At 39.7% G+C, this 26,455-nt stretch overlaps 1 protein-coding gene across 4 annotated transcripts; it reads left to right on the top strand.

Annotated features, from left to right (window-relative positions):
• Positions 1-1,889: 1,889 nt before the first annotated feature.
• Positions 1,890-26,453, top strand: akna (AT-hook transcription factor). Of its 4 annotated transcripts, none has more exons than XM_063478872.1 (23): positions 1,890-2,407; positions 8,051-8,590; positions 9,488-10,262; positions 10,347-10,650; positions 15,757-15,831; positions 17,284-17,404; positions 17,627-17,721; positions 17,831-17,890; positions 17,991-18,109; positions 18,226-18,397; positions 18,876-19,060; positions 19,166-19,318; positions 19,481-19,721; positions 21,418-21,524; positions 21,722-21,987; positions 22,077-22,221; positions 22,768-22,911; positions 23,339-23,481; positions 23,743-23,868; positions 24,049-24,159; positions 24,344-24,442; positions 24,666-24,810; positions 25,495-26,453. In XM_063478872.1, exons 2-23 carry the CDS (start codon positions 8,290-8,292, stop codon positions 25,745-25,747), a joined length of 4,140 nt encoding a protein of 1,379 aa, XP_063334942.1. In that variant the 5' UTR covers positions 1,890-2,407; positions 8,051-8,289; the 3' UTR covers positions 25,748-26,453. The 4 variants fall into 4 exon arrangements, with proteins under 4 accessions (XP_063334942.1, XP_063334941.1, XP_063334938.1 ...); XM_063478871.1 differs by having other exon boundaries at positions 8,051-8,647; positions 21,725-21,987; XM_063478868.1 differs by having other exon boundaries at positions 8,051-8,647.
• Positions 26,454-26,455: the final 2 nt, after the last annotated feature.

Here is a 26,455-nt window from a genome sequence, read left to right as displayed (position 1 = left end):
GTTGTCACCAATTTCCAGTCTAGTTCTTGTGTAATTTAGCATACCTCTGGCTTTCTTGGCTTCTTTACAGCCATCCATCCACTGAGGCCGTTTCTGATGAGCCTTCAGCTAACAGTAGATGGATCAACTGAAGGGCTAGATGCATCTCACAGATTCTGTGTCAGATCCATCTATTCTCTGCTGCTCATCCTTATCAGGGTCGCAGGGGTAGCTCCCATAGGACTGGTGCAGGGTACACCCTGGCCAGGTATGGATATGCCAAGTTTTCAGCTAGTAGCTGTTTGGGAATCACCTTGTTGGTGCAAAAAGTACTATTTTATGCATTCCACACTGTGTCATCTTTGGCATTTTTCATAAATTGAGCTAAAGAAATGGGGAAAAAGACGTGTTTTTGTAACAATCTGACAGTAAAAAAAGTGCATTCCCCTTTTTCTTTTGGGTGCTTGCTTTACTGGTCGCCACAGCAGATCATCTGCCTCCATCTTCCCTAGTCCCATTCTGTCACACCTCGTATCCTCTTTCCCTACAGCCATGTTTTTGTTTTTTCTTTCTTTTTTTTTACATTTCCTTTCTTTCATTCTGACTTTTTTTGTTACTATGGTCTTTCTCTTTTCCTCCTTTCTGATAGCTCCATGCTCAACATCCTTTGTTCACTGTATCCACTGAACAAAGGGTGCACATGTCCAAAAAAAATTCTGCCTTGCCTCTCTAACTGTCTGTAAATCACTCAACCTGAGCCGTCTCTCTGATGTACTCATTTCTAATCTTATCCATTCTGGTCACTGCCAGTGAAATCTTAACATCTTCAGCTCTGCCACCTCCAGCTCTGCCTCCTGTCTTTTTGTCAGTGCCACCATCTCCAAACCATACATCATAGAAGGTGCCTGAAGAAACACTTTAAAACTGATTCTTTGTTAAGTTATCTGTCAGTGTTTTTGTCATTTGAGGTAGGTGTCTTCATTATGCTTGAATGATTTGTAGATCAGTGTTAAGTGGCTTAACAACCAAAATAGATTCCTCTGAAATATGTCAGGTACAAAGACTGGACTGAAAAAGAAAAAAAAAACAGCCAAAGTCCAAATGAAAATTTAGAAATACCTTCAGAAAGTCTGGAGAACTATTGCTCAAGATCATGGTCACTCTTTAAAAGAAATCCTCACATATTGGAAGCAATGGAACTATAAAGAAATGAGTGATGGCTCAAGAGTTTTGCACAGCACTGTACACCCTACTCCCCTTTACATTGTATTAAAAATTCCCTTTTACCTTTTTAAAAACTGAATTGAACACCTTTATTGTTATTAAATGAATACAACAAAATTGATATCTCCCTAGAGCGCACAGTAGTTCATTAACAAATAAAACAAATAAGGAATTTCACGACTTTTGTGTTATTTTGTTTAATTGTGTCTTTAAGTTTGTGCAAATCTGTGCGGAGTATCAATAAGATCAATTTTCTTGCCTTTAAATATGGGAGGAAAAAAATTAAACCATGTGCAACGGTGCCCTCTTGTGGTCTCATGTTTGAACAGCACCCTCCCTTGTATGTTGATTTAAGAGAAGTCCCGCCCCTGAGCACCATCATAACCAATCACTACTCAGATGTTGAGTTGAAGCTTTCAAGCTTTGGGTGCGTTTGTTAAAAATATGCTCCTCACTATTGCCTGTCAGGTTTCACTGGTCGCAACAAACGCCTTAGTTCAACCACTGAGTTTAGCCTAGGGTGGAAAGCGTTATCATTGTCGTCAATATCACCTTTTAAAAAAAGGCCAAGTTGTGTACGACGTGGTTAGAAGAGAATAAAATGCCTGAAGTATAAGCTGAGGGCTAACATTTCCCCATTTAGTTCGCCTCGAGTAACTGTTCTGCAAGCTAAATCAGTGCCACGCTCCTCCAACGTCCAAGGTTGATAATTAGCTCTATAATTATCAGAAAATTCAGCTTTTCTTTTTATTGGAGAAATGAGTGTAGCAGTGTACCTGCGTCGGAATTAACCTGTCAACATAATGTAGCTGAAAGTGGTCGGAGTGTGGTTTTTTTTATGTTTGCTTTAACTTGAGAATAAGGAGTTAGTGATAGTAACGATAACTAAGTTCTAAAACTGGCAGTGACTGCTGTAGAACTAGCTTACATTTACTAACGGTTTACTCTCAACGTTACTCTAACAGCGACGAACCGTGAAGTGAGCTGTTTAACCGTTTTCTGAAACCCCCAGAACCCTGTTTACTGATGGCGGTTTGTTGTGGTGCGTGTGCCATGGTGACACAGGGGTGGGTCTTTTCTCCTCTTTAGTTTTGCTGTTTTCAAGGCAACCGACCCATGCTGTGAAATCTGCCCATCATGAAATCCCTCAAGTCTTCTTGGTCATCTCATCTCCAGTATCGACCCATTACTGTGTTTGTACGAGGTAAGTTGTAATGTAATGTAATGCTGTTAGATTTCTTCACAGCGGTGTTTCTTGCTCTGTGGCCCCACAGCCCACCAGACTGGCTGGTAGTACTTGGTTGTTTGTATATCTGAACAAGTTTTTCTTTATAGTACTGGAAGTCCTTGTTGTAAAGCAGAGGTGGTTAGGGGGGAAAGGATATTGATGCTGCCTGAAACTGTGGATCAAAGGGAGACTGTAGATTTCTTACCTGGCTTTCCCAAGGCACGAAGTTATGTTTTTACAGTATCTCTACAGAATCAGCTCCATTTGGCAGCACTGATATTTGGGATACAGTGAACAGCAAAGTGGGGTAATCCCACGCAAAATCAGTGGCTCCTCCCAGTTGAACTCTCACGATTAGCTGTTGTTTTTAACATCCACTAGAAGTGTCACCACCTGAAGCCAAACTTTAGGGGGTTTTTTAGCACGATTTTTTTCTGTAACTGAAGTTTAACCTTAATGTCATGGAATATATGATAGTGTTAATACTGAAAGTGCGTTCATTTAGTCTCATTGACATAGAGTAACAGAAACAAGGATTGGTACACTGGATGTTGTATCTTTTTATCTGATAATTCACTCGTGGAAATTTTAAAAGTATATTTTGGGTAAACTTCCATAGATCATATCACCATGTGCAAGGTGGCTGGTTCAAACATGTTTCATTTTGGCCTAGATTTTTAATGCAGGCTTACGTTCTTGCTGTGTTTAGGCAATAGCAAATTCTTTCTTAGGTATATAAAGCCATAATCATGGTTAGGGTTCAAATACACCAATTGACTTTTCATTTAGAGCTCTGTTTTCCAGTTTGCCATGGTGACATGCCCCCTCTTTGTCCTCTCTCTGTCCCCTCTTTTGAACGAAAGAAGTGTTGCCGCCATGAAGTATACTTCCTATTGTTTGCTCTGAGGCCAGGCTGGAAGAAACCAATAAAAAAGACAGTGGTTCCTCTCTGACCTCTTAGTACCATCTGCACCAGTATGTGCTTTAAGTTCTTTGGGGAGAGGTCTTTTGTCTGTTCCTGGGGTGAGACTGAAAACTAAAGAGGACAGAGCATTTTTTTAATCAAGGCTATGAAATCAGTTGGTTCAGTCAGTTCCTTTAAGTCACATTTCAAAATATACTTGTATAAGAAAAGCCTTACCTGATTTTACTTGAGCTTAAGTCCCTTAACATTTGAATTCTGTAATTATTGCTATTATTATTATTATTGCTATACTGTACTGTGATTTCTTAACAGTTGATTTTTAGCACTGCATACGATGATGAGGAATATTATTATCATTTTGCAAACCTTAGAGACAGCGAACAGCAAGTTAACAGCACTGCTGGGGTGATGTGGCTTAGGCTGTAGAGTGGGCCGTCTACTAATTGGAAGGTCAGTTGTTCGCTCCATGGCTATTCCAGTCTGCATCTTGAAGTGTCCTTGAATCCCAAATTATGCACTCCTTTCAGAGTGTGTGTGTGTGATAAAAGTGTTTCAGTCTGTTCATGGGTTTAGCTTGTAGTGTAAAAAAGCCCTTGAGTGTTTAGTAAGTGTAGATGAAAATTATACATGCACCAGTCTATTTACCCTTTTGTTCTGCCAGAGAAAGCTGAAAATGTTGTTAGTATGTCAATATTATTGAACTCAGAGTCTGCTGGGAGTATGAAGTAAGAAGGTGCATAAAGATGGAAAACATTGTAACGTACAGGTTACGTGCAGGTAAGGCAGAGTATTGAGGCTGGATAGTCAAAAGCACATGGTCAAAGTTAGGTCCAGACTTGTTGCCAGTTCTGCCAAAAAAATTGCCTTTTTGCTTACAAAAGTTGCCAATGTTTTGCTCAATGAATGACAGTGTATTTTGACACTGCACAATTTAGTCAATTAGTCAACCAGTCAACAATCAACGTGGGCAGTGTATTATAATCTCATAGGAAGAAGTTTCCTAGTTCAAACCCCAGCTGGTGTCCTTCTGCGTAGAGTTTGCCTGTTTTCCCTGCCTTTTTGAAATTCCTCTTGGTACTTTTGCTTCTTCCTACAGTCCAAAGACATGCTTTGGTTAGGTTAATTGGCAATTTTAAAGCACTGAATGAATGTATTGTTAAATATGGCTTGTAGTCTAAAGTCCAATGCCAGAGCATTCCAGTTCAGTAGTATTTAAAATAACAGTAAAAATATTAAATCACTCTCTTGACCGGCTCCTTCTGCATATTCATCCTGTGTCCTCAGTGCTCCTTGTGCCTCCTAAGGAGATTAGCTGCCATATCTTATTCACTAGGCGTTCCTAAACAGATCGGTGCTCTGTGGGGCAGCTCCACCTACACTTCTGTTCACTGTGTGCTCAAAATTCAGCAAGTGTTACTCTGTGAAAACATATATATTCCCTGTTGATTTTATGACAGCTTTTCTTCTTCTGTTCTCTCCTCTTCCTCCGTATCATCTATCCTTTTTTTCTCTCACGCTGTCATTCCTTATCTCTGCCCTTCCCGAACATCCAGCTTACCTGTGCATCATACATGTATTCTTGGCTTGCCTCACCATCTGGTTGTGATTAGTTTGTCTGTAGCACAGAGTTTTTTCAGTCTCGTGTTCTGCATGATGATTATTGTCTCTTTACAATCGGTGAAGCCCCCTGTCAGGGATTTAGAGCAGCTTACCCCCCACCCCCAAATCTGGCAGCTGAGTTAAATACTTAGTTCTCCTGGGCATGAACATGGAGTTATGAGCAGAGTAACAGGTGAGTTCTTTTTGTGCTTCTTTTTCCTCACCAAAATGAAGCTCCTATAGATACAGATAATGTAAAAGCTTCTGAATTTAGGAATTGGATTTTATGCTGTCTTACCTAATTTTAATTTTATTATTATTTCCTCCCATTACATGGATAATTGTCCTGGAAATTATGTATCTTTTTAGTTTACTTTTCTGGACTGACTGCATGATATTTCCATCAAGAATTAGTTGAATTATTAAAATTCATAATTCTATTTCGACCTCAGTCCTCAGTAGGAAATGTGTTCTTTTAATAATATTCCCCACCTTCTTTTTCTCCAAAATGGTTGTAACTAAAGAGCTTTATCTGTTCACCGTTGCTGTACTGACATTTGTGATGAGGTAGCAGGTAAAGTTTTTCTGATGATTCTTTCATGTAGAACCTTTTTGTACATAAATGCTGCATGAAAGGAGAGCTGTTGCTACTGTGTCAGCTAAACCGTCCTCTAAGCACTTTGCAGTCACATCAGGGTTTTTGCTTTATCTTTCTTCCCAGTGAATGTGCAAATCTTTCTTGACATCCACAGTTTTATTTCTACATCACATTTCAGACAATTTAAACTGCAAGCTATTGCTAAAGCATCAGTAAGCTTGACTTTCACATACAGTTTTCTTAAAAAATGAACAAAAATGTAATTTGACCAGATGTTTGCATGGCTTAAATAATAGAATCTAATTTTGTGTGTAAAATCTTTGGTGAAGAAATTTTTATTATGGCTATGAATCTATTAAAATTAAATGAGCACTAAACTGTCAGGTGATACATATATTTGCATCACATTAATTTGTGGCTTGTGCAGTTTCACTTCAGCAACAGCCTGGTGGGGATTTGGTCTTCATTTCCCTGAAAATTTGTGTTTGTCCAAGAAGGAAGAAACCATAGAAATAATGCCATAATTACACTGTGCGCTCTAAGCGATTCTATTCTGAAATGACTGTTGTTGTAAACCTACCTCTCATGTTGTTTATGCACAGAGCTGCGTGCTCTTGTTCCTTGTGGTCTAGTTTAAATGCATGGTGAGTTTGCCATGTTGGCCTGTGTGGAGAGTCGCCAGTGATTTGTGTATGAAAGGGCTCAGCGTGATGCGAGTCTGTGCATGCGCGTCTGTGGGTAAATCTGAGTGTGTTTGTGTGTAACGTTTGTATGTTAGTTAAGAGATGAAAGAAGCACCAGGCTTCGTAATCTTCTTTTGGTAATCTGGGATATTGATGAAAGAAGCAACCAACCATGGTTACCACTTTTCTTAATGGAAATGTGAGTGCTGTAGAGTGTGTACTTTACTTGTGCTTTGTTTTAAAATGTTAATTGCAAGACTTTGCTTCTGATATTGATGCATGTTAAAGTCCATGACCCGGTATGCAGTTGTTATTTCCTGACCTGCTGGCTCAAAACCAAAATAATCAAGCTATGTCATCATTATGAAATAGCTGTTCTGTAAGTGTCAGTGGAAGTAAGTGATAATTACACAGTGTTACTTTGCTGCTGAAGCAATCAAATCCAAATAACTTAAAGTTTAAATGTGCATGGTCTTGATGTACTTTGAGACCTGTGGGCAATTATGAGGATTGCACCACCAAGTTGAAGTCAGTTCTGCTCAATATTAATTGTATCTTTTTATAAGCTTATTGTTTTGGCCCTCCACAACAGTCCCAGTTTCTCACGTGGCCCCTTGGGAAAATTAATTGCCCACCCTTGCTCGAGCACATTAAAATGCAGCTTTGGGAGTGAGCCACTGGCTGTATAGCTGTCAGAGATGTTTAACTGCACACTCTGAAAACACAACTTGAGCTCATGTTGTGGAGTTGCCATAGTGAGTGTTGCAGCTCCAAGCTAATTCTTGGGAGACTTGCTATGTGACATTTTGAACTAGCAGACTAATCGAGGATCTGTTACCTGTATACTGTGTTTGTTTGAGTTAAGCAACTGAGATGAATTCAGTAGTGTGGGTAAAAGCTGTACGGTGTGAGCAGATGGTACAGGATTTGAGCAGGGGGCAATAAAAAGAATTCTAAATCAGTGGTGTAAACAACACAAAGTTCATGTCACCTTAGAAACCGGTCCATACGTGCTGCATTGTAAATATTCTCATGATATCCTAAAATATCATGAGTCAGTGTTTGAACTGCACATTTTCAAAGGAAATAGTCATTCAACTAAGCTTTAAATAATCAGGAGCCTATTTTTTCTTAAAGGCAGCAGCATCTAGCTCGTAGATCATTTGTGTATTCCCATTCTTTCATCTATAATTACATTTATGAACATTTTTAATTATGTATATAGTAAAGGTATTAAGTTTTGAATTTACTGATTATTATTATCCTGGTCAAGTCTGTTTGTGTTTTATTGTCTCAGAGTTTGATCAGTGTTAAAACAGAGTAAAAAAAAAAAAAAAAAGTCTTGTAGATGGCATTAAAAACTCTCTCCAATGAGTTTGACTGTATTGTTTAGTACAATGCTAATAAAATAAAATACAAGCACTGATAAAGAGAACAGAAAAGCTTTTAGACTGAAGAATTAGACAATTTAGAACTTTAATTTTTGTTTTTTGTTTATTTTAATTGGAAATAATTGCCTTTACCTAAACCAAGCAAGTAAGCAAATAAAGAGTGTTGTAATTTCTTTCTTTTTTCATGGCTTTATTGTGTTTGTTATGTCTAGGATGTTTTTTGTTTGTTTTTGTTTTGTTTTTTTATATGTGACATGATTTTATTTTTTGTTAAATTATTTCAATGGAAAATAGATTAGGAATTGGGGTTAGCCTCAAATCTTCTGCATTAACAAATCGTGCTACTCAAGGTGTGTTAACCTTGATTCATTGCAAAGCATTACATGTAGTGAAATAAGTATCAGTTGCTTGTTTGTGTTTCAGGTATTGCATCCAAATGCTTCCTGTTCCTCAGCACTGAAGAGTAATCACTGAGTCTGTAGCTGTTACCTCTGGACTGCCACCAGCTCAATGACTTCTACCATAATTTGTAAACTTCCTCCACCATGGTTTTGAAAGTGGCTGCAGAGCCAAAGAAACTAAAAAAGATGCTAAAGGTTCCCAGGCCTGGCTGAAACACTAACTGAAGTCAAAACAAAGAACTGAGGGAGGCTGCAAGGTGAATGGAAACAAGACAGAACACCACAGCAGGGGTTCTGTTCTGGACCCCTGCCCCAGTCCACTCCTCACCTAATAGCACTGCTATATCAGAAGATGAGTGGGATGAAGAACAGGCAGAAAAAGAGGATGACTTTTTTAGTCAAATGGATGAGAATGGTATCATTGGACTGTCAGAGGCACTTGAAAATGTGGAATTGGAGGAATGCAATTCAGATGGGTGCCCTGGATCCCTCACCCCAGAGGGGGCAGATTATAGTGTGGGTGAGAGGGACACATCGTCTGAGGAGATGATCTACAAGCTGAGTAAGCATCTGTCGCACCATAAACCAACAGAAGAAGATACAGGAAAACTGTCATCCTGTGAGCATTAATTTATAATTTATTAACTTTTTTTCTTGACCTTCATTTCTTAGTTTCCACTCTAAAGCACTTGAATACACCTGATTCTGAGACCTGTTTGAATAACAATTGAATATTTTTTTTGTTTTCTCATATTTTATATTTTCTAAAACCTAAAAATAATATGCTTAAGATTATAGAAAACAAATGAATCCTGACAACTGAAAGATAGAAATGTAAATTCCGTCTTTGTTCTCGAGATACTAATTATTTTGTCATCAGGTGATTAAAAGAGGTCCCTGCTTGTTTGACTCTACTGTAGAGAGTAATTTACAATTGTAAAATCTTTACAAATACACACAAAATTTTGCCAGTCTCCCCGTCATATTAGTCTCTTTGGGCAATTTTGAGAAGTCAAAACAAAACGGGATTTAGCCAAATCTGGTGAGTAGGATTGTGGTGAATACTGACATTGTTCAGAAGATGTGCCACCTTGGGCTTTAGACAATATGTACTAAACTGCTTGTTTGTTCCTGAGTTGTGGTCTGAGACAAAGCTCTCATCACTACTGATCCCTGAGCCTGAAGTTCAGGTCAGTCTAAAACAGAGAAAGCTAAAAAATAGCAGAAGCGCTGGCGAGGTTTTGGGGGGGGGGGTCCCCAACATGATGACCTTAAGGGAAACTGCCAAATTTAAAATAAGTTTGGTTATTAATGGCTGGAGTCATGGAACTGATTGCGCTTGAAGACCAAAGACGGTGCACATTTGTGTGATTCATTAAAGCTACACAGTCCTTTGTTGCGCATCACATTTTTTGCTTCCTTATTATTTTTTCATGTCGTCTTCTTTTTGTAATTATAGATGAGTTAAAAACGTGGTCAGAGGATATGGAGGTGAGGCAGAGAATGGAGGAGCAGGTAGCAGAGCATCTTTCTGAGTGGGACAAACACCACGACACGACGAATGATGACAAAGATGGAGAAGAAGAGAGAGGGAGGAGTGATTGGAGTAAAAAGAAATTTGAGCACACTAGAACATCAGGGGAGCTTGGAAGAAAGCTGGCAGGACTCGCTGAAGGATATTGTGGTAAAGAAGAGAATAAAGAGATCAGCTCAGGACAATCTTTTAGCGTTCAGCTGCATGGTGTCTCCTGTCCAGCCTCCCGTTCTGCCTTACCCATTGCCGCTTCCACTTTGCCCCATCGTCTGCATTTCACTGCCGAGGAATTAAATACTGCCCCAGGAATTGAAGCTGAAACCTTTCCAGAAATAAGCTTTACAGAAAGTTTTCAAGAGTCTAACAGTAGCCACATGAGCCTCAACTCCAGTCCTCGCTGTCCCGAGATAAAGCTCAGGGCTTCGCCTCAGCCAGCAGCATTGTTTTCTGAACAGGTCATCTCAAATCATTACAGGAGATTAAGTAATGGCCCTGGAAAAGAACCAGGAAAGAGAGATAAGGAGCATAGTCACCCCACTCCCACACCGAGAAAGATAAGGAAGCACTCTCCTGAGGCTGCATATTCAAGAACTCATTCCCCCGGCACAGTCAGGCCCAACAAACAACAGAACACAAGTCGTGACAGGGACGTGGTAACGCCTAGAACCAGGAGCAATGCTGTTGCAGAGTACGAATCTAGGTAAAACACATTTTATTAACCATTTTATTTGGGCTTTCTTTTTGCTCTTTTCTATTTTCATACATCACAATTCTCTTTTTCCAGAAAGGGGCCTCTGAGTTACCACACACCAGACTTCTCGAAGGTCGAACCCAGAGTTCATTTTCCTAAAGGCGGTTACAAGCCCCCCAGGAGCAGGCCCTTGTTAACGAGGAAGTCCTTATCACCCGAGCCACCTATAGTCTTCAAATCCCCTGCTGATATAGTGAAAGAAGTCCTACTGAACACCGATGGTGAATCTCCTACCTCGCCAGATTCTGACGGACAGGCAACAAGTGCAATCAACGCTATTGTGCCTCAGGAGTTCAGATGCCACCAGCAGGCCACCACACTGGTCAATCAGCTTCAGGTACTAGTAGAGACTAAGAGGTATTTCAGTTTGGAAGAGTTCTCTGTAAAATTACTTTAAACCACTAAAGTTGATTGAGATGGACAGAAGGTATCTAACTTGTCCCAGTATTAAAATCAAAGGTGTAGTAATGATGGCTGCATTCTGCTTAGGGGAGGTCCTATTTCTGTGAATACTGGTTCACTGACAGGGTCTGCTGGGACACGTAATTGAGGCTTCAGTAATAAGATCTGTGCTTTTTGTACTATAACAAGTCAAAATGTCATGAAGAAGTCTGAGTTTTTCCAGGTTAGTGTGAATGCCAATACTGACTGGACTTAAAGTACCAGCTTTCATTTCAAAAGGTGAAAACGTCACACAGCATACCCCAATACAAACATAATAGTAATATAAGCACTTAGAATTTAATAATGTGTGAACATCAAACCTAGGATATGCCAGAAGGGACTGATATATTTAGAAAAAGTCTCATCTCAGCTCCCAGCTCAAGGTTTTAAAATGGGAAAAATAGGGGAAACGCATATAAACACATGGCACATGAGACTCGTAGTTTTAGGGTGCCCCACTTTATTTCCTCTTTGTTTTAGTGTCACGGTTCAAATCAAACTTATCACAGTGGTGGAATCTGAATAATGGAGACATTGTGTTAATTTTTTTTATTGAACGTGAAAATAAGACAACACAGATTTCTCTTCTATGGTAGCCCTGAGAGGCAAACGGACTGCAACTTCAGAAAACACTTGCAAAAAGAAAAACGCTGCAAAAAGAAAAACACCTGCAAAAAGAAAAATGCTGCAAAAAGAAAAATGCTGCAAAAAGAAAAACACCTGCAAAAAGACAAACACCTGCAAAAAGAAAAACACCTGCAAAAAGAGAAACGCTGCAAAAAGAAAAATGCTGCAAAAGCACACAAGACACAACGGAAATGTTTCTGGGGAGACAATAACCCGACGGACCAGTTATACGAACCAAAACATGCTAACAAGTGCACTGGGACTGGGAGACACTTCAAAGAAGTGGAAGCGGGGCGGCCAAAGAGTAAACTTTCAAAAGTAAGTATATTATGTCACTTATTTATGTGCAAATGTTTAATAATGAAGAACATTAAAACATTACTGTTGGCCACATGCCGGCAAAGTTATGTGACATTAGCGATGTTTGTACTTTCAGCGTTTACTTTGTTTTAAAGCCTTTACTTTATACGCCGTTCGATAGTTGACCTTAATCTTACAGAGAATCTGATCATTTTGTGGATAATTAAAGTCAGTCATATATCCACAAACACAACAGGCTGAAAGTCAGTGAATGCTGCTCGGTTTGCAGTCCTGAATATCACGGCACAAGCAGGATTCACTGCACTGTTAATGTTAGCTATGTTATATTGCTGCCTCTGTTCGGTGGTGTCAAGCCAAACGGACTTTAACGTGTGTTTGAACGAGCTGACGGTTCACTCGTTAAGCTGAAAGAAAGATGCTTTAATCACAGGAGTCACACATGTGTCCACTGTACCATCTGGGAACTCTTCTTGTTTAGCACTTGTAATAACACAAACACTAAATCCTCCTTCTCTTGTGCTGTTTTGTAGCAGTGTATACTAGGGGTGCAACAATACTCGTATCGATATTGAACCGTTTGATACAGTGCTTTCGGTTCGGTACGCATATGTATCGAACAATACAAATTTTTTATTTATTTTATCAACTTTTCTTCTGACGATGCTGTCTGTGTTGAGCGCTCAGTGGATCTGCGTTCGACTACTCCGCCTAGGCTGCACTGTCAAGCACAGATCCACTGAGCGCAGCGCAAGCTAGCAAGACAGAAGCTAAGTTCGTTGCAACATGGCAACTGCCTCAACGCTACCCGAAATTGAACCTCCCCCACCCTCATTCAGATCGTTTGGAACTATCTTGGTTTTCATGTGAAGTATGACCCTGATGGTAAGTGCGTCATGGACAAAGTAAAACAGTATGTCGGATGTGCCACGCAATGCTCAATTGGTGGGAACTAGTGCGTTAGCGCAGTTTGCTTGTTAACGTGTTGATGCCGTCCAGCCCCACACACGGGGCGATCCGCCGTAACTTGTTAACGGAGATTTGCCGCGTTATGGTGTTAATATCATTTTAACGAGATTAACGCTGACAGCACTAGTGGGAACACAACGAATATGACTGCACATTTACCCCGACATCATCCTAGTGCAAAGACAAGTGGAAGCAGACAAAAACAACAAGCACGCATGCTACAAACTTTACTCGAGTCATTTAGACAGCCGTTAGCACATGATTCTCCTTATGGGGACCTGATATGTTTAATATGCTGCTGAGAATATAGCCCAGAAGAAGCATATAGTATAGCTTTTATTTTGGAAAGAGCCATTTCTCTGTAATAAATTCTCTTTTCCAAAGTTGAGTGATTTCTCAATCAGATAGATTAATTTTTTTTATTATTTTGTTGTTTCAGCAACATTAAATTTAAAAACTGTACTTTTGAGTTAAAATATATATTTATAATTTTAATAAATGACAAAAAGGCATGAACATTTTTTTGTATCGAAAAAATATCGAACCGTGACACCAAAGTATCGAACCGAACCGTGAATTTTGTGTATTGTTGCACCCCTAGTGTATACACCTGAGACTGTCACCTGTCTGTCTGTCCTGCACTCTCTCTCTTTTTCTTTTTCTCTGATTGTGGAATTAAAGTATGAACATGTATTTATAAGTTACACTTGTGTTTGAATCCTGCAGCTTATCACACATTTGATTTCCATGTGTGACAACTGCAAGTGTCCAGAGTGAGGACAGACTGAGGGACCCACTTCTGCACATCATCTGTGAGGCTTTGCACCCCTGATGATCCACCAGGACAAACTCAGCAGTGTGTGAGGAAGAGGAGGAGGAAGAGCCAGCAGCAGCTGACAGATGGAGAGAATAGACAGACTGTTCCCTGTTTGTGAAGGACTGCTAGGAAAGTTTAAAATAACTAATTGTCTGTCCTGAATCAGTCTTATTAGGTAATGTTCAAATAATGTTATCATTCCAGTGTTTTCAGTGTGGGAGAAAGTACTCAGGGCCTTCAAGTTACACACTATGAAAGGCAGAAACAAGTTTAATATTCAGAAACCTAAAGTATGTATCAGCAGCAGAATGGACCTAAAAATAAATGTTTGTTTCAGTTCTATGAAGCTTTGAGTATTTTGGATTAGTAGTACTGCTGTGTTTGTTGCATCATATTGCTGTAATTGTTTATATGCTTTATATATTCTGAGGTAAGTTGATCTATAGTGTTACATCATATTTTATAAGGATGTTATGTGTTTGTATACTTTCTGCCCAGTTTGACCCATTTAGCAGAAGTCAGCTTGTTTAAGGCTCTGATATCTATTCTGTATGACATATAGCAGTTATGACATGGTATGATTTTCTCACTCAATAAAGGAATATTTAATATATCAGTCTACTCTTCATTCTATCAGAAACAGTTATCACAGCTCGTACATTTTCTTTTTACAAATATAAGCATTGAGCCAAATTTAGTAATGCCAACATATTAAAAGAACAATATTTGTCTCTTATATATAATACATCTATAGATACACTGTCAGAGATACTTGTCTTTGAGTGAAGATTTAAGGTGATAGGAAATATAAATAAATGCAACTTGAATCTTTACTGAAGCTCAGTATTTGACACGGAGTTCAAACTCACTGCTGTAATAACTAATAATGATTAATATAATAACTATAATATTAGCCATATTATATTTACATTACCAAAGTGAGATGACTTTAGTCCCATGAACAACATTAGCTAATTGTTATTTACTAGCTAATCTTAAAATGACTGTTCAGTACAGAAATGAAGCCCAACAGTCATGTTTTTACAGTCCTGTGGTCTCAGCCTCAGATACTTATCAAATCACACAAAGCTCATGTAGAAACAAATGAACAAAATATGTTCTCCTTCATTTCTGTCAAACAAAGCTGTATGAAACGTTTCCAGCTGTTAGTATCATGGTTGCTAGGCAACCTGGGCAGCGCGACGGAGGCTAGACCGTCCCATTTCACAAGCCTACAAGCCTCGCACTTCCGGCCTTAGCGGTCTTTGAGTACGCGGCCCTTGAGGACCGTTAAGGCTGCGTACTTTAAGGCTGCAGACCCTGAATTGGGATACAGCCATACATACATGTTTTGGTTCGTGCAACTGGTCCGTCGGGTTATTGTCTCCCCAGAAACATTTCCGTTGTGTCTTGTGTGCTCTTGCAGCGTTTTTCTTTTTGCAGCGTTTTTCTTTTTGCAGGTGTTTGTCTTTTTGCAAGTGTTTTTCTTTTTGCAGGTGTTTTTCTTTTTGCAGGTGTTTTTCTTTTTGCAGCGTTTTTCTTTTTGCAGCGTTTTTCTTTTTGCAGCGTTTTTCTTTTTGCAAGTGTTTTTCTTTTTGCAGCGTTTTTCTTTTTGCAGGTGTTTGTCTTTTTGCAAGTGTTTGTCTTTTTGCAAGTGTTTGTCTTTTTGCAAGTGTTTTTCTTTTTGCAGGTGTTTTTCTTTTTGCAAGTGTTTTTCTTTTTGCAGCGTTTTTCTTTTTGCAGGTGTTTTTCTTTTTGCAGCGTTTTTCTTTTTGCAAGTGTTTTCTGAAGTTGCAGTCCGTTTGCCTCTCAGGGCCACCGTACTCTTCACTTAGTTTTAACTATAATATAACAACAACATACAAATACATTTTCTAGAATGACTTTTGTTTAACATTATTACCCAGAATGTCACTGCCTGCTGTAGCCTTTCAGTTACTATACTGAAACTGAGCATTAAGCCATCCATCCATTTATTTGGACAACCAACAAAAACAAAAGCAAATCCAAAACCAAAGTACACAGAGATATTTTGCCTGGCTGTCCTCATATGTTCAGCTTTTGTTTACGTTTGACAGCCTCACAGGATGAATTAGACTGAACAGAACCTAAATTCCGCTCCAGTCTTTTAGCTCTCTCTTTTATCGCCACCCCCATTTTTGCTTTATTCCCTTTCGTTTTCATTTGTCTCACTTTTTTTTCCTCATGTCACATTACTTTTGCACTGCTTCTCCTCACTTCCTTCTCCTTTATTTCCTCTGGCTGCAGGAAGACTACGACAGACTGCTGACTAAGTACGCTGAGGCAGAGAACACCATTGATCGTCTGCGTCTGGAAGCCAAGGTAGTTAATCTAGAGATCCAGCTATAATTTATCACCTTTCAATGGTGTGGATTGTAACTCAGGGACTTGAAAAACAGTACATGTCACTATCATACATAATTATTAGTGGTCTAACCATTAAGCCAGTATAAAATATTAAAGTTAATACCAAACTTCAAAGTGATATACAACTTATTTACTTAAATTTTAGGCATTTATTGAATTTTTCTTGTCAACAAAGAGTAATTATGTGGCTTTCGATAGTTGAACAGCTGTGAAAGTACTTTCAAAGTAGAGCTTAAAATTAGAATCATTAGAATTATGAAATAAATTCATTATGTCACAACATTTATATGTCTATATTTCATTTTTGCAGGACAGAAATTTAGAGAATAAGCATCCCAGGTCCAGGCAGGCTCAGCGCATCATAGACAGAGCAGTATGTCATACAAATGATTAGAAATCTCAGAAAAGTGGGATTTGAAATAAATACAGAAGAGGCAGGAGTAGTGCTGAAGTGTTCGGAAATGGCTCATTTAAAGATTTGGTGGCTCATTTCTGTTTGTGCTGCAGCGCTTCACATTCAGCACCAATTTAAATCAGCTTACTGAACTCCTCACCTCCATTTTCTCCATCTCATTCATTACAAACTGAACCACCATCTGTTCTATCCTCCCCTCACCCAGGCAGGGTGGGAGGAGTTCCTTTACAACAAAATTTGCAGATATTTGTTAGTCAGTATTTTTTTCTGATTAGACGTATGTTCCAGTAGATTTACCTTTTGTGGCTGAGCTTATAACCAGTTTAATAAGAAATCTGACTGGTTCCAGTCTGATTGATGATCTGAATTTAGGTTTTAAGTGGGGTTTTTGTCTTTCTGATTAATCTCTGTTGTCTCTTAATTGTATATTAAAGTGTCCCTGTAGGTGCCATGCAGCTGTTTACTTTTGCAATATGTATGTATGTGTGTGTGTGTGGGGGGGGGGGGGAGAAAGAGCCTTCTGAGAGCAGTTAAAGGTCATAAAGATTTACAGCTTTGAGTGACTGTCAGAAAGCTCAGTCTGTTAATTCAGGCTCATTTTCACACTTTGGTTGGCTGATGACTGACTATGTTTAACTCATTTTTTTCCAAACTCTGTTACTCTCCCCTGCCCTTAATTACCTCAATACCCTCCTTATGTGTTAGTCAGAATAGTTGTGAGGCCTTAGTGAAAGCTTACAACCTGTGGACACTAGATGGGGATGTTTTCCTGCTGTGTGTATGCTGTTTTTTAATCTGACTCGCTTCACATTTCTAGAATGAGAAATTAGAGCAAACACTGATCAAAACCTGCTGAAGTCTCATTTTGTATGGGTAAAAGTACTATACAGTGATACAGTGTGTCTCTTACAAAATGTAGAAGTCCACATACAGACAGGCTAGGTAATAATTATTGAGAACATGTTTGTTTTTGTTTTTCATGTTTCTTCCAGGTTAACCTGTACTCTGACCCACCAAATCCCGGCCACTGCGTGCAATCAGGACTAAACTGCGGTGCTTCAAAGTTGCTAAAATTTGATTTTCCTCGGGCTCAGAAACCCACGACAGATCAGGGTATCTTCATTTTATTTAATGGTTACTTCTTTGCTGCTAAATCTTGTATTAGTCAGTATCTTTAAACCGGGCAGCTTGCACCACAATTATCTGAATGGAGAAATGACTGCAGATAAGAAAGCACATATTTAGAATTTTGGGGTGAACTGTCTCTGGCTTTGGTGATTGTATACAACAGGCATTGTGTGCATTTTCCTTCTAATCTGTTTGTCCATGTAACAGGAAGTTCAGCTACCGGTCCTACCGAACCAGACTCTAAACTTGGACAGCAGCTAGCCAATATTCTGTTCAGCCAGGCCGAAACATTTCTGCAGCAGGTAACTGGCCAATTAAATCTTTAGAGATGAGAATGATCAGATTTGCTGGCTGATAATAATGGTGATTTAGGAAATTAATCAGTGATAAACCTTTTGATTTTTCATTCAGCTGCAGACGTTTGAGGATCTCCTTAAAAGCAAAAAACTTCAACCTTTTGAACAAACTGAGGTAAGAGCAACAAATGCACAGCAGAATTCTCTAGGTCTTTAAACATCACATCTAATGGGAACATATGTTGAATGGAATACATAAAAGTTCTTTCTTTTAGGGTATGGCTCAGCTTGCCGAGGGGCTCGAATCTTTAGAGAGGGGATACTTGTTGGCGAGGGATGAGCACAAACTCCTGCAGCAGCGAGGCATAGAAATCAGCCAGTTTGACCCAGAACGGTAATGTTGATGTCCAGCATTACATCCGAATACATTTTATATTTTGCATTTATGTGTGCTCATTACTCAGTTGTTTTGATTCATTTTTCTTTTTTAACATGTTTGTTGTGCATCAGGGAGTTGGAGGGGCTGATCTTTCAGTGTGGGCTGCGTACGGACGAGCTGAAGGAGCAGATGGAACAGATGCAACCGGATCAGCCCACCTGGATTACTCCTCCCTCTCCACCTCCTCAACCAACCACACCATCTGCCCTCTCTGTGGATGTTGTAACCTTCACTCACCCACAGGTAGCAACACCATCATTTTATTCTGTGTATGGCCGGGATTATTATGGCTCTGTGAGCAGCATGGGCAAATTGTAATAAACCTAGTCTGTGTGGAGGAGGCATGTGTTTTTAGTGCCCTTGTAGCACAGTGAGTGTAGGGAATTGCATTCATTCACACTCTAGTTACAAGGCAGACATCTGCAGAGTGGTTGATTACCACAAATCAGAAGATCAGTGGTTAGATCCCAGCTCCTCCAGTGTACTGTTATATGGAACTGTCCTTAGGCAAAATGGAAAAAGCTGAAATTGCACCAGACTCCTGTGAGTGTGTGATACATAACGTGTTTAACTGCTTAATGTGGTTTGTAGTGGAAAACTTGGATTTTTATTTCACAAAATTGGACTATTTTTGGTTTATGATGAAATCCCTGTTCAGGACAGGATCACAGCATTACCAGACTTTATCTTGTCATTTACTTTTCTGTTTTTCTCTTTTGAGGTCCTGCCTGTGCCTCTGCTCTCTGAGGCAGCGGAAGCAGAAGTGAGCTCAACCTGTAAAGAGAACGATGAAGAGAAGTCTGAGGGAGAGGATGAAGAAACTCTCTACCTCAGTTCTCTCTACCTCAATCCTCTGAAGGGCAAAATTAAAAGTGTTGCAGAGGACTTTACCATGGCAGTGAATCAGTGAGTAGCTATATTTAAATGCATCAATATTATGAAATCTGATAAATAAGGAGTCCCGCAGCTGGGACTTTTAATTATTTAACTGTTTCTCCTCCATCTGTTTAGCTACCGAAGCATCAAGGAGCTTCCCAAACTTCTAGAGCGTAGCCTGAATGAAGCAGTTCTCTCCTCTCCTGCTTTAAGAACTAACATGCAGTCTGAACACAAGGACAGACAGGAAACTGGAAACAATGAAGTCTGGAAAACTCTCTCTCAGAGGTTAGTCTCAAAGTAATAGGCAAGATGGTCTGCATTTTCACCAGCAGCACAGTTTGTTTTTTCTATTGGACAAAAAATTGAGTAAAAAAAAAAATACACAATTGGGAGGAAGCTAATTTCTCCGACCACTGGACTAAATTCTCTCCAATTATCTGTTAACAGGAATGCACAATCAGACCATCAGGGCTATTCTTCTGACGTGAACAAACAGCAAAACAGCAGGTCCAGTCCTCGTCCGGCCTCCAGCCGGCTCATGATGTTTCCTGTTTTTCGTCAGAGTAACATAAAGAGGGTAGAGGTGGGAAAGTCTCACAGCAGCAGTCTGAGCAGCCTCGGAGATGTAAAAGTGTCAGAGTTGAGGAGCTCCGAGGTTCAGGCTGGGGGCAGGAGAGTGTTTTCTCAGGTCAGTGATATTGTAAAGTGCCAGTGATGGTCACTTATCCTGTATCAATTCCATTAAAAATGTTGCTTTATTATGGCCTGTATGGTAGATGGTTCTACCAAGCTTGAGTGAAAATGAGCTGATCATTTTTGGATTTGGAGCTGATAAATACTGAACAACAGTTAAATTTTACTAAAAGGAAGAACCTGGTTACATACACATATTGTTGGCACTATTAAAGCAACATACTGTCATATGTCTACACTGGCAGAATAATAGTTATTGCATTAGCATTTTTAGCAAATTAGTTAGCTAGGTATAGCCTATTATATATTGTTTTACTCATGCATTTTCCTTGTGCTAATTAATATATTGTATATAATATTATTATTACTAACAAGCTGACAGATCAGAGCTAGTGATGTGCGATACCACTGATTTCCTTTCCGATCCGATACCAAGTAAAATTCAGGGTGGTATCGACGATACTGATCCGATACCAATACTTTGTACAAAAACTTATTTTATTTATTGCATCTTTTATTGTATCTCAAATTACAGCTTCATAATGATTAAAGGGCATCAGATTACTTGTTCTTATCGGTTAATAATGCACAATTATCATATAGAAATAAAAAAACTGAAGTTGAACATGTTGCCTGCCTGCAGCACTAAAGGACTCCGTGAGAGACGTCTGTCTCGCCCTAGCAGCACCTGTCCCTCTCCTCCTCTTCACTTCGCCTCAACATAAGCTCGTCATATTCTGTGATATGATTTACTCTGAGGTGTTTGATGAGGTTAGTTGTGTTGCCACAACACCTGACATTCTTGCCACATGTATCGCAAACTACATCTCGGCCGTTTGTGGAAGTAAAATACGTCTGCACATGACTCCATTTACGCTCAGCCATTGTTGTGAGTGCGCACGCCAAGCGGCTGCGACGCATTTATACAGCCATGTTTCGCACATGACTATGACAGGCGGAAGAGGAAGTAGTTCCTTCCAATGTAGACAATCCGAATGATATAGTTTCTTTCCACTGTGTTCCTGTTAATGATAAACTACAAATTTACCCTAAATTACTAAAATATCGATATTTTAATATGAGGATCGATTCTAGAACATAAATGACTGGTATCGGAGGAATCGATATTTCAGTATCGATCCGCACATCACTAATCAGAGCTGCTAAATTGCTGTAATGTATTCCTTCTTTACTACTACTTGTTTTTGCATAGGCTTAGATTTGACAGTGTTATAAATTAAGCTTGAGGAGATTAGTGAAGTTAAAAATCCTCACACCACCTGAACAAGTAAGTGGTGAAAATTAATCTATTTAATGACCAATCAGTGGTTTCTCTATGGGTGACTTCTTAAATACAGCTGATATATAAGTGCTGGCTTTAAAAGTCAAAAACAAAATGCTCCCTATATCCTTGGACTAACTCAATCAGTGTATATGTGCACTATTTGAATTGCCTCTTTTTAACATGCCAAAGTTTAATTAGTTTCAAGGTAGCTAAGAAAAAAAATAAACTTTATTTAACAGCAGTCGCCTCAAGGTGGTTTATGCTATGAGATAAAGACCCTGCAATAATACTAAAATATTTCTGTAATGATTAACAAAACACTTTATTTTACTAAAGATTTGACATATTCGTTGCAGCTGCCTAGTGTGATGATCAGTGTTAATGTTGTATAACTTCTGTTTTGTAGGATGGTATCATCTCTCCAGAGACAGACAGCGGGTTTGTTGGTTCAGAGAGCAGCCGTCTAACTCCTGCAACAGCTTCCAGTCCTCTCCACCAGAGGGCATCAGAGAGGTGAGTCCAACTCTGCCTCCCTTCCTCCATAGTGATTTACTGCACTTATAATTTCAGCTCAGGTGCCATCCCCCACCCCATAACACACACAACACATTCTGATGTGATTTTCTATTGTTTTAAAGTGATTTTTTTTTTCTTTGATTAAGTCTTCTGTGTTTTTGTTTTTGTCCTTGTTACATTCCATTATGGTGCAGCAGTGTTCCAGTGCCTCAGGAAGGAAGCACGAGTCTTCAGACAGGCCGAGTCTTTGCACCATCTCATTTTTCCTCACCGTTGCACAGTCATACAGCTAAAGACCTGATTATGAGCTCCCGACTTAGCCTCAGCCTCGACCAACCACAGAGATGCAGAAGGGCAGTGAGGAGACGCACCTCCTCCTGCTCTCCAGAGCGCTGTGTCAGTCTGAGACAACAAAGGGTGGAGAGTGGCAGCAGTGAGTTTGGACTTGAAAGTGACGGCAGTGAGTTTCCAATTTGATTTACTTAGTAATCAGTAGTGCTCTCTCTCTTTTTGAGTGTTTAAGCTGCTGACCTCCCCTTATTTCTACAGCTCACATTGACTCTGAAGGTGAAAAGACTGACCAGTACAGCAAATCTATCAATTTCCTCGACAGCTCACACTCAAGCTCTTCCACCACTACTCAGCACCACCATTGCGATTCTCCACGAGCAAGGAGTTCCAGTCAGAACTGCATGTGAGTGTTTGTGTGTCTGGATGGGACTTGAAGCAAACAAGTCAACAGTACAAGTGGAGAATGTCCCAGAAACACAAAGCTCTGAGAGTGAGGCAGTAGATAGTCACTCTACAGTGTCGCTGTGAATCCTAATGATTTCTGATGAATGAGGATAACTGTTGCTACAATAATGCAGTAACATGATCACGGCAAAAACTAGTCGTAATGTTTTTATTATAATTTTCTTTTATGTATTTCATTACAGAATCGCCTGCTGTTGAATCAGGTTGTATATTAGGAGCTTCTGTTTCCTGCACGGTGTGGTGTTTCTTGTTTCTTTTCAGAATGCGTGTGCACTTGGATTGACACCTACATCAATATTTTCCATCCATTTTTCACCAGCTGAATGGTTTAGTTGCATACTTTCCACAGTAAAGCATTTTAGAGGTCACGTCACAATATTTGGCCACAAAACTTGGTGTGGTATGATAGTGTATTAGTTCAAGCTTACATATGAACTGCAAAGGTGGATTATTTTGTAAAGATCCTTTTTCTGTTTTCCTCTAGTGATGCAGTCCAGATACTGCAGGCTGAGGTAACCAAACTGAAGGAGAGACTAGAAGATTGTCTGAGAAACAAGAAACCTATTAGATCAGCTCTATCAACTCAGGATAACAGCTCTAATCAAAGCACCTCTTCATCTTGCTTCAGGTTGGTTTTTTTTGTTTGTTTGTTTTTTCTTTTCAGTGCTCCACATAAAACCACAGAGTCAGTCTACTGTGATGGATTATACAGTCACTTGTGTTTGTTGCCAAGTAGGAGCACTAAAAACCTGATTTATGTTTGCTTGCTTTGGGTGATATTCCCAAATTATTCCAGATGTCTAACAACATATGGAATTTATGACTTTTTATCTGATGTGCTGCACTTTGTGACTCTGTCTAGAAAGGTGCTGTATAAATAAAGTTTTATTTATTTATTTAATAATAATTGTGGATGCATAATGAACTATGTGATCTTATATTTTACGGCCTGATTTGGAAATTTCATAGTCATGTCACAAATAAAGTTTTAAAGCATTTATAGCAGACTTGCTTTTTGTTGCTTGCTGTTAATTTAGTTTTCTTCCACTTCTCAGGTCTAGAGAGCAACGGAGTGATGTCAGTGCAGAGAAAAGAGAAACACAGATGGTGGACGAGGTTGAGGAGGAGACCACACAGAGACGAATAGCCAGGAGAAAATCTGCTTCTATAAACCAACAAAAGCCACAACATGATTACTGTGAGTTCATCGTGATTAACAAATGATCATTAAAATCAAGGAGGGAGACGGAGTGATACCAGTTTATTCATTTCATTTAGCCATTATGAAAGCTTGTATGGTCGAACCGAAGCATGTTCACTCACAGGGACTAACAGATGTAAGAGTGTCGTCTACTTTAAGGTTCTCATCCTGTTTTTGATTCTGAAGCCTGTTATGCTCATTAACTCCTATTTTTAATGGCAAACCATATCACTTATTGAGTCAGTGTTTTATTTTCAGTGACAAGATCGGAGCTGCAGCCCTGTGCACCACAGCCTCAGGTGTCCAGATGCACTCAAACATCTGCAGCACTAGACAGCTGCTCTTCCCACACAACTACTGTCTACAGCAGGCAAACACAGCACAGTAAGAACACCTACCACACCACTGGAGACACAAAGACAAATTCAGTCAAATACAGCTTCAGAAATTTGAAATTGCAGTGGGACCTGTTCAGACATGTTAAATAAATCCATGTAGGTTCTCAGTCATCTACACTGCAGTCTTGAGGGTTTGAGCTGAGGGAAACCTCTCTCTGTATTGCAGGGAAGCATCCTGTTGTTTCTGTGTCTGAAAAAGGAGATGAACCTGACAGCAGAAGAAGTCAAGCTCCTGTTTGTTCTCAGTGTTTGTCATTTCACAGAGCATCCCCTGAACGTGAGAATGAATGCCTGGATAAACATGTTTGCTAGCAAAGAGGGCAGAATCCAAGTGTCTGAAGTGCACTTTAATTTAAAGATGTTTTTAACCAGTGTTAAAGCTTTATCTGGATTAATTTTATGGTTCGAATGAGTCAATCAGCCTCCATAAAGCCTCTTCTATGATGTCTCTGTACTGTCAGGACCAGCTGGTGGCGGTAGAGAGATGCTCCATTCCTCCACTTGCTGCCATCAATGTCCTCTCTGCGGACGCCTCGAATCATACAAAGTCATTAAGCCAGGTTAGAGACCATGAGATGCGTTTCAGATGCACAGTTAGAGCACTGAGGTTTAAATCCTTATCAGAAGAAGGATGTACTGTTATCTTTGTGTGGCTAATCCATTATTTCACCTCAAATTTATGCCCGATTTCCACTTGACTCATAAATTTAGTCTGCAGTAAATGAAATGAGTGCAATTATTTTAAGTGTTAATGGAGCTCCTGGCCTGCTCTGTGGTTCGCAGACAGTCACAGAATCTCCGACACTTCCACACACATAAAGTACCAACCAGCCGAGTCCCCTGATGGAGCAGTGGGGAGCAGGTTCTTTGCATCTGCAGCTCCACCTGCACTGCTGCAGTGCATGCCAGTGTGCCCTTCACCACTCCTGTAAGTGCGCTGCTCTCATAGCTCACACACTCATCTGACACAGTATGCAAAAATCCTAAAATTTTCATTTTCTGCTTTTTTTTTTGTTTCCCAAACTTTTAGATTAACATGCAAATAACAGATTTCATTTATATATCTTTATTTTCTATTTAATTTGAAAATTAAAGATGACAAACTGTGTCCAGAATCCACACAACATTATCGCCTCAGTCTAAAAGGGGCAGGGATAGCTCAGTAGGTAGAGTGGTGGCCCCATGATCGGAAGGTCGGGGGCTCGATTCCCCTGAACAGCCACCCTGAGGTACCCCTGTCCCTACACACTGCTCCCCGGGCGCCCAATGGCTGCCCACTGCTTCACTGAGTGAATGGGTTAATTGCAGAGAGGAATTTCCCCACGGGGATCAATAAAGTACACTTTCTTTCTTAAAAACACAGAGGGCAGATTTCACTGGCTTGACTGGCCAGGTTGTTCCCTAAGTGCACATGGCTGCGCTGAGGGGAGGGTTTTCCCTCTTAGCTGAGAGGTTTGCTGGATGAGGATTTGGGGCAAAATAGTGCAAGTTATGTGCAGTTTATTGAACAGTTTCTGATACATAACATTTTTCATATATAGTTTTGAGAGAATGTTACAGAGAAACATATTGTTCTGTCCTGATCCTTACTTACTTTTTACCATCTCCTCAGGTTGTACTCGTCCCCCCTCTACGTCTCTCCTAACAGAACTCCCATGTCCTCCGAGGTCACTGGTCCTGGGGAGGTGAGGAGGAGGACGAAAAGACGCTCACTGTCTGTTGACAGGGAGCGCTCGTTGGACAGCTCACTGAACAAAGCCATCAGAGCAGCTCGACACATGAAACACACCTCCAGGCACATGGCTCGCTCATTGGCATCTGGACTGCAGTACCAGGAGCTGCTCACTCAGTCCTGCAGCTACTAGTGTGAACTGTCATCACAGACACTAAGACTGAGAGTCATTAACTCTAAAGCAGCTGCAGAACGAGGCACGAGCCAAAAAGAACTGAGTCGGACCAAAGTGAATAAGAATCTCAAATCCTCTTTGTAAGTTTTCTTTGCTGATGTTTTCAAAGATAGTTCTCTCTCTCTCTCTCTCTCTCTCTCCCCCCCGCTCAGGTAGCCAAAACATGTATTTTTATCTGCTGGTAAACATTACAATAACTCTGTTTACATACTATTATGTCTTATAGATCATATTTATTTTCAAACCTATGACGTACTACAGAGACCCGTATATTCTCATGAATTAGTTCTGCACTTTGAGCCATTTCTTGATCATGTGACACTAGTTTTCAGAAATCTGAAATTAACGTCAGTCTTATTTTAGTCGCTGTAGAAATTAATTTTCTGATGATGTAGAAACTCTTTCTGCTGTAAATGAAATGCACTCATGAGCCATGAGCTCAGTTTTAGATGGTCATTCTTCAAACCATAATCATTTGATGTACCAAGGGCCTCAGATGCTGGATATCAAAGGTTTTTTTTGTATGTGTAGATGATATATTTTAAAATGCGATGTTCTAGATATGCTTTTTGTACTTTGTTTTTTTTATTTATTGCTCATTTGTGCCGATGTCGATCCAACGTAATTTTCACTGCTCCGTAATGAGCCAAGTAAATTTAAAAAAAA

This window comes from Pelmatolapia mariae, linkage group LG7 (assembly GCF_036321145.2).
Source record: "Pelmatolapia mariae isolate MD_Pm_ZW linkage group LG7, Pm_UMD_F_2, whole genome shotgun sequence".
NCBI lineage: Eukaryota > Metazoa > Chordata > Actinopteri > Cichliformes > Cichlidae > Pelmatolapia > Pelmatolapia mariae.
The sequence above is the reverse complement of the archived record's forward strand: the minus strand, read 5'-3'. Positions and strand labels throughout refer to the sequence as shown.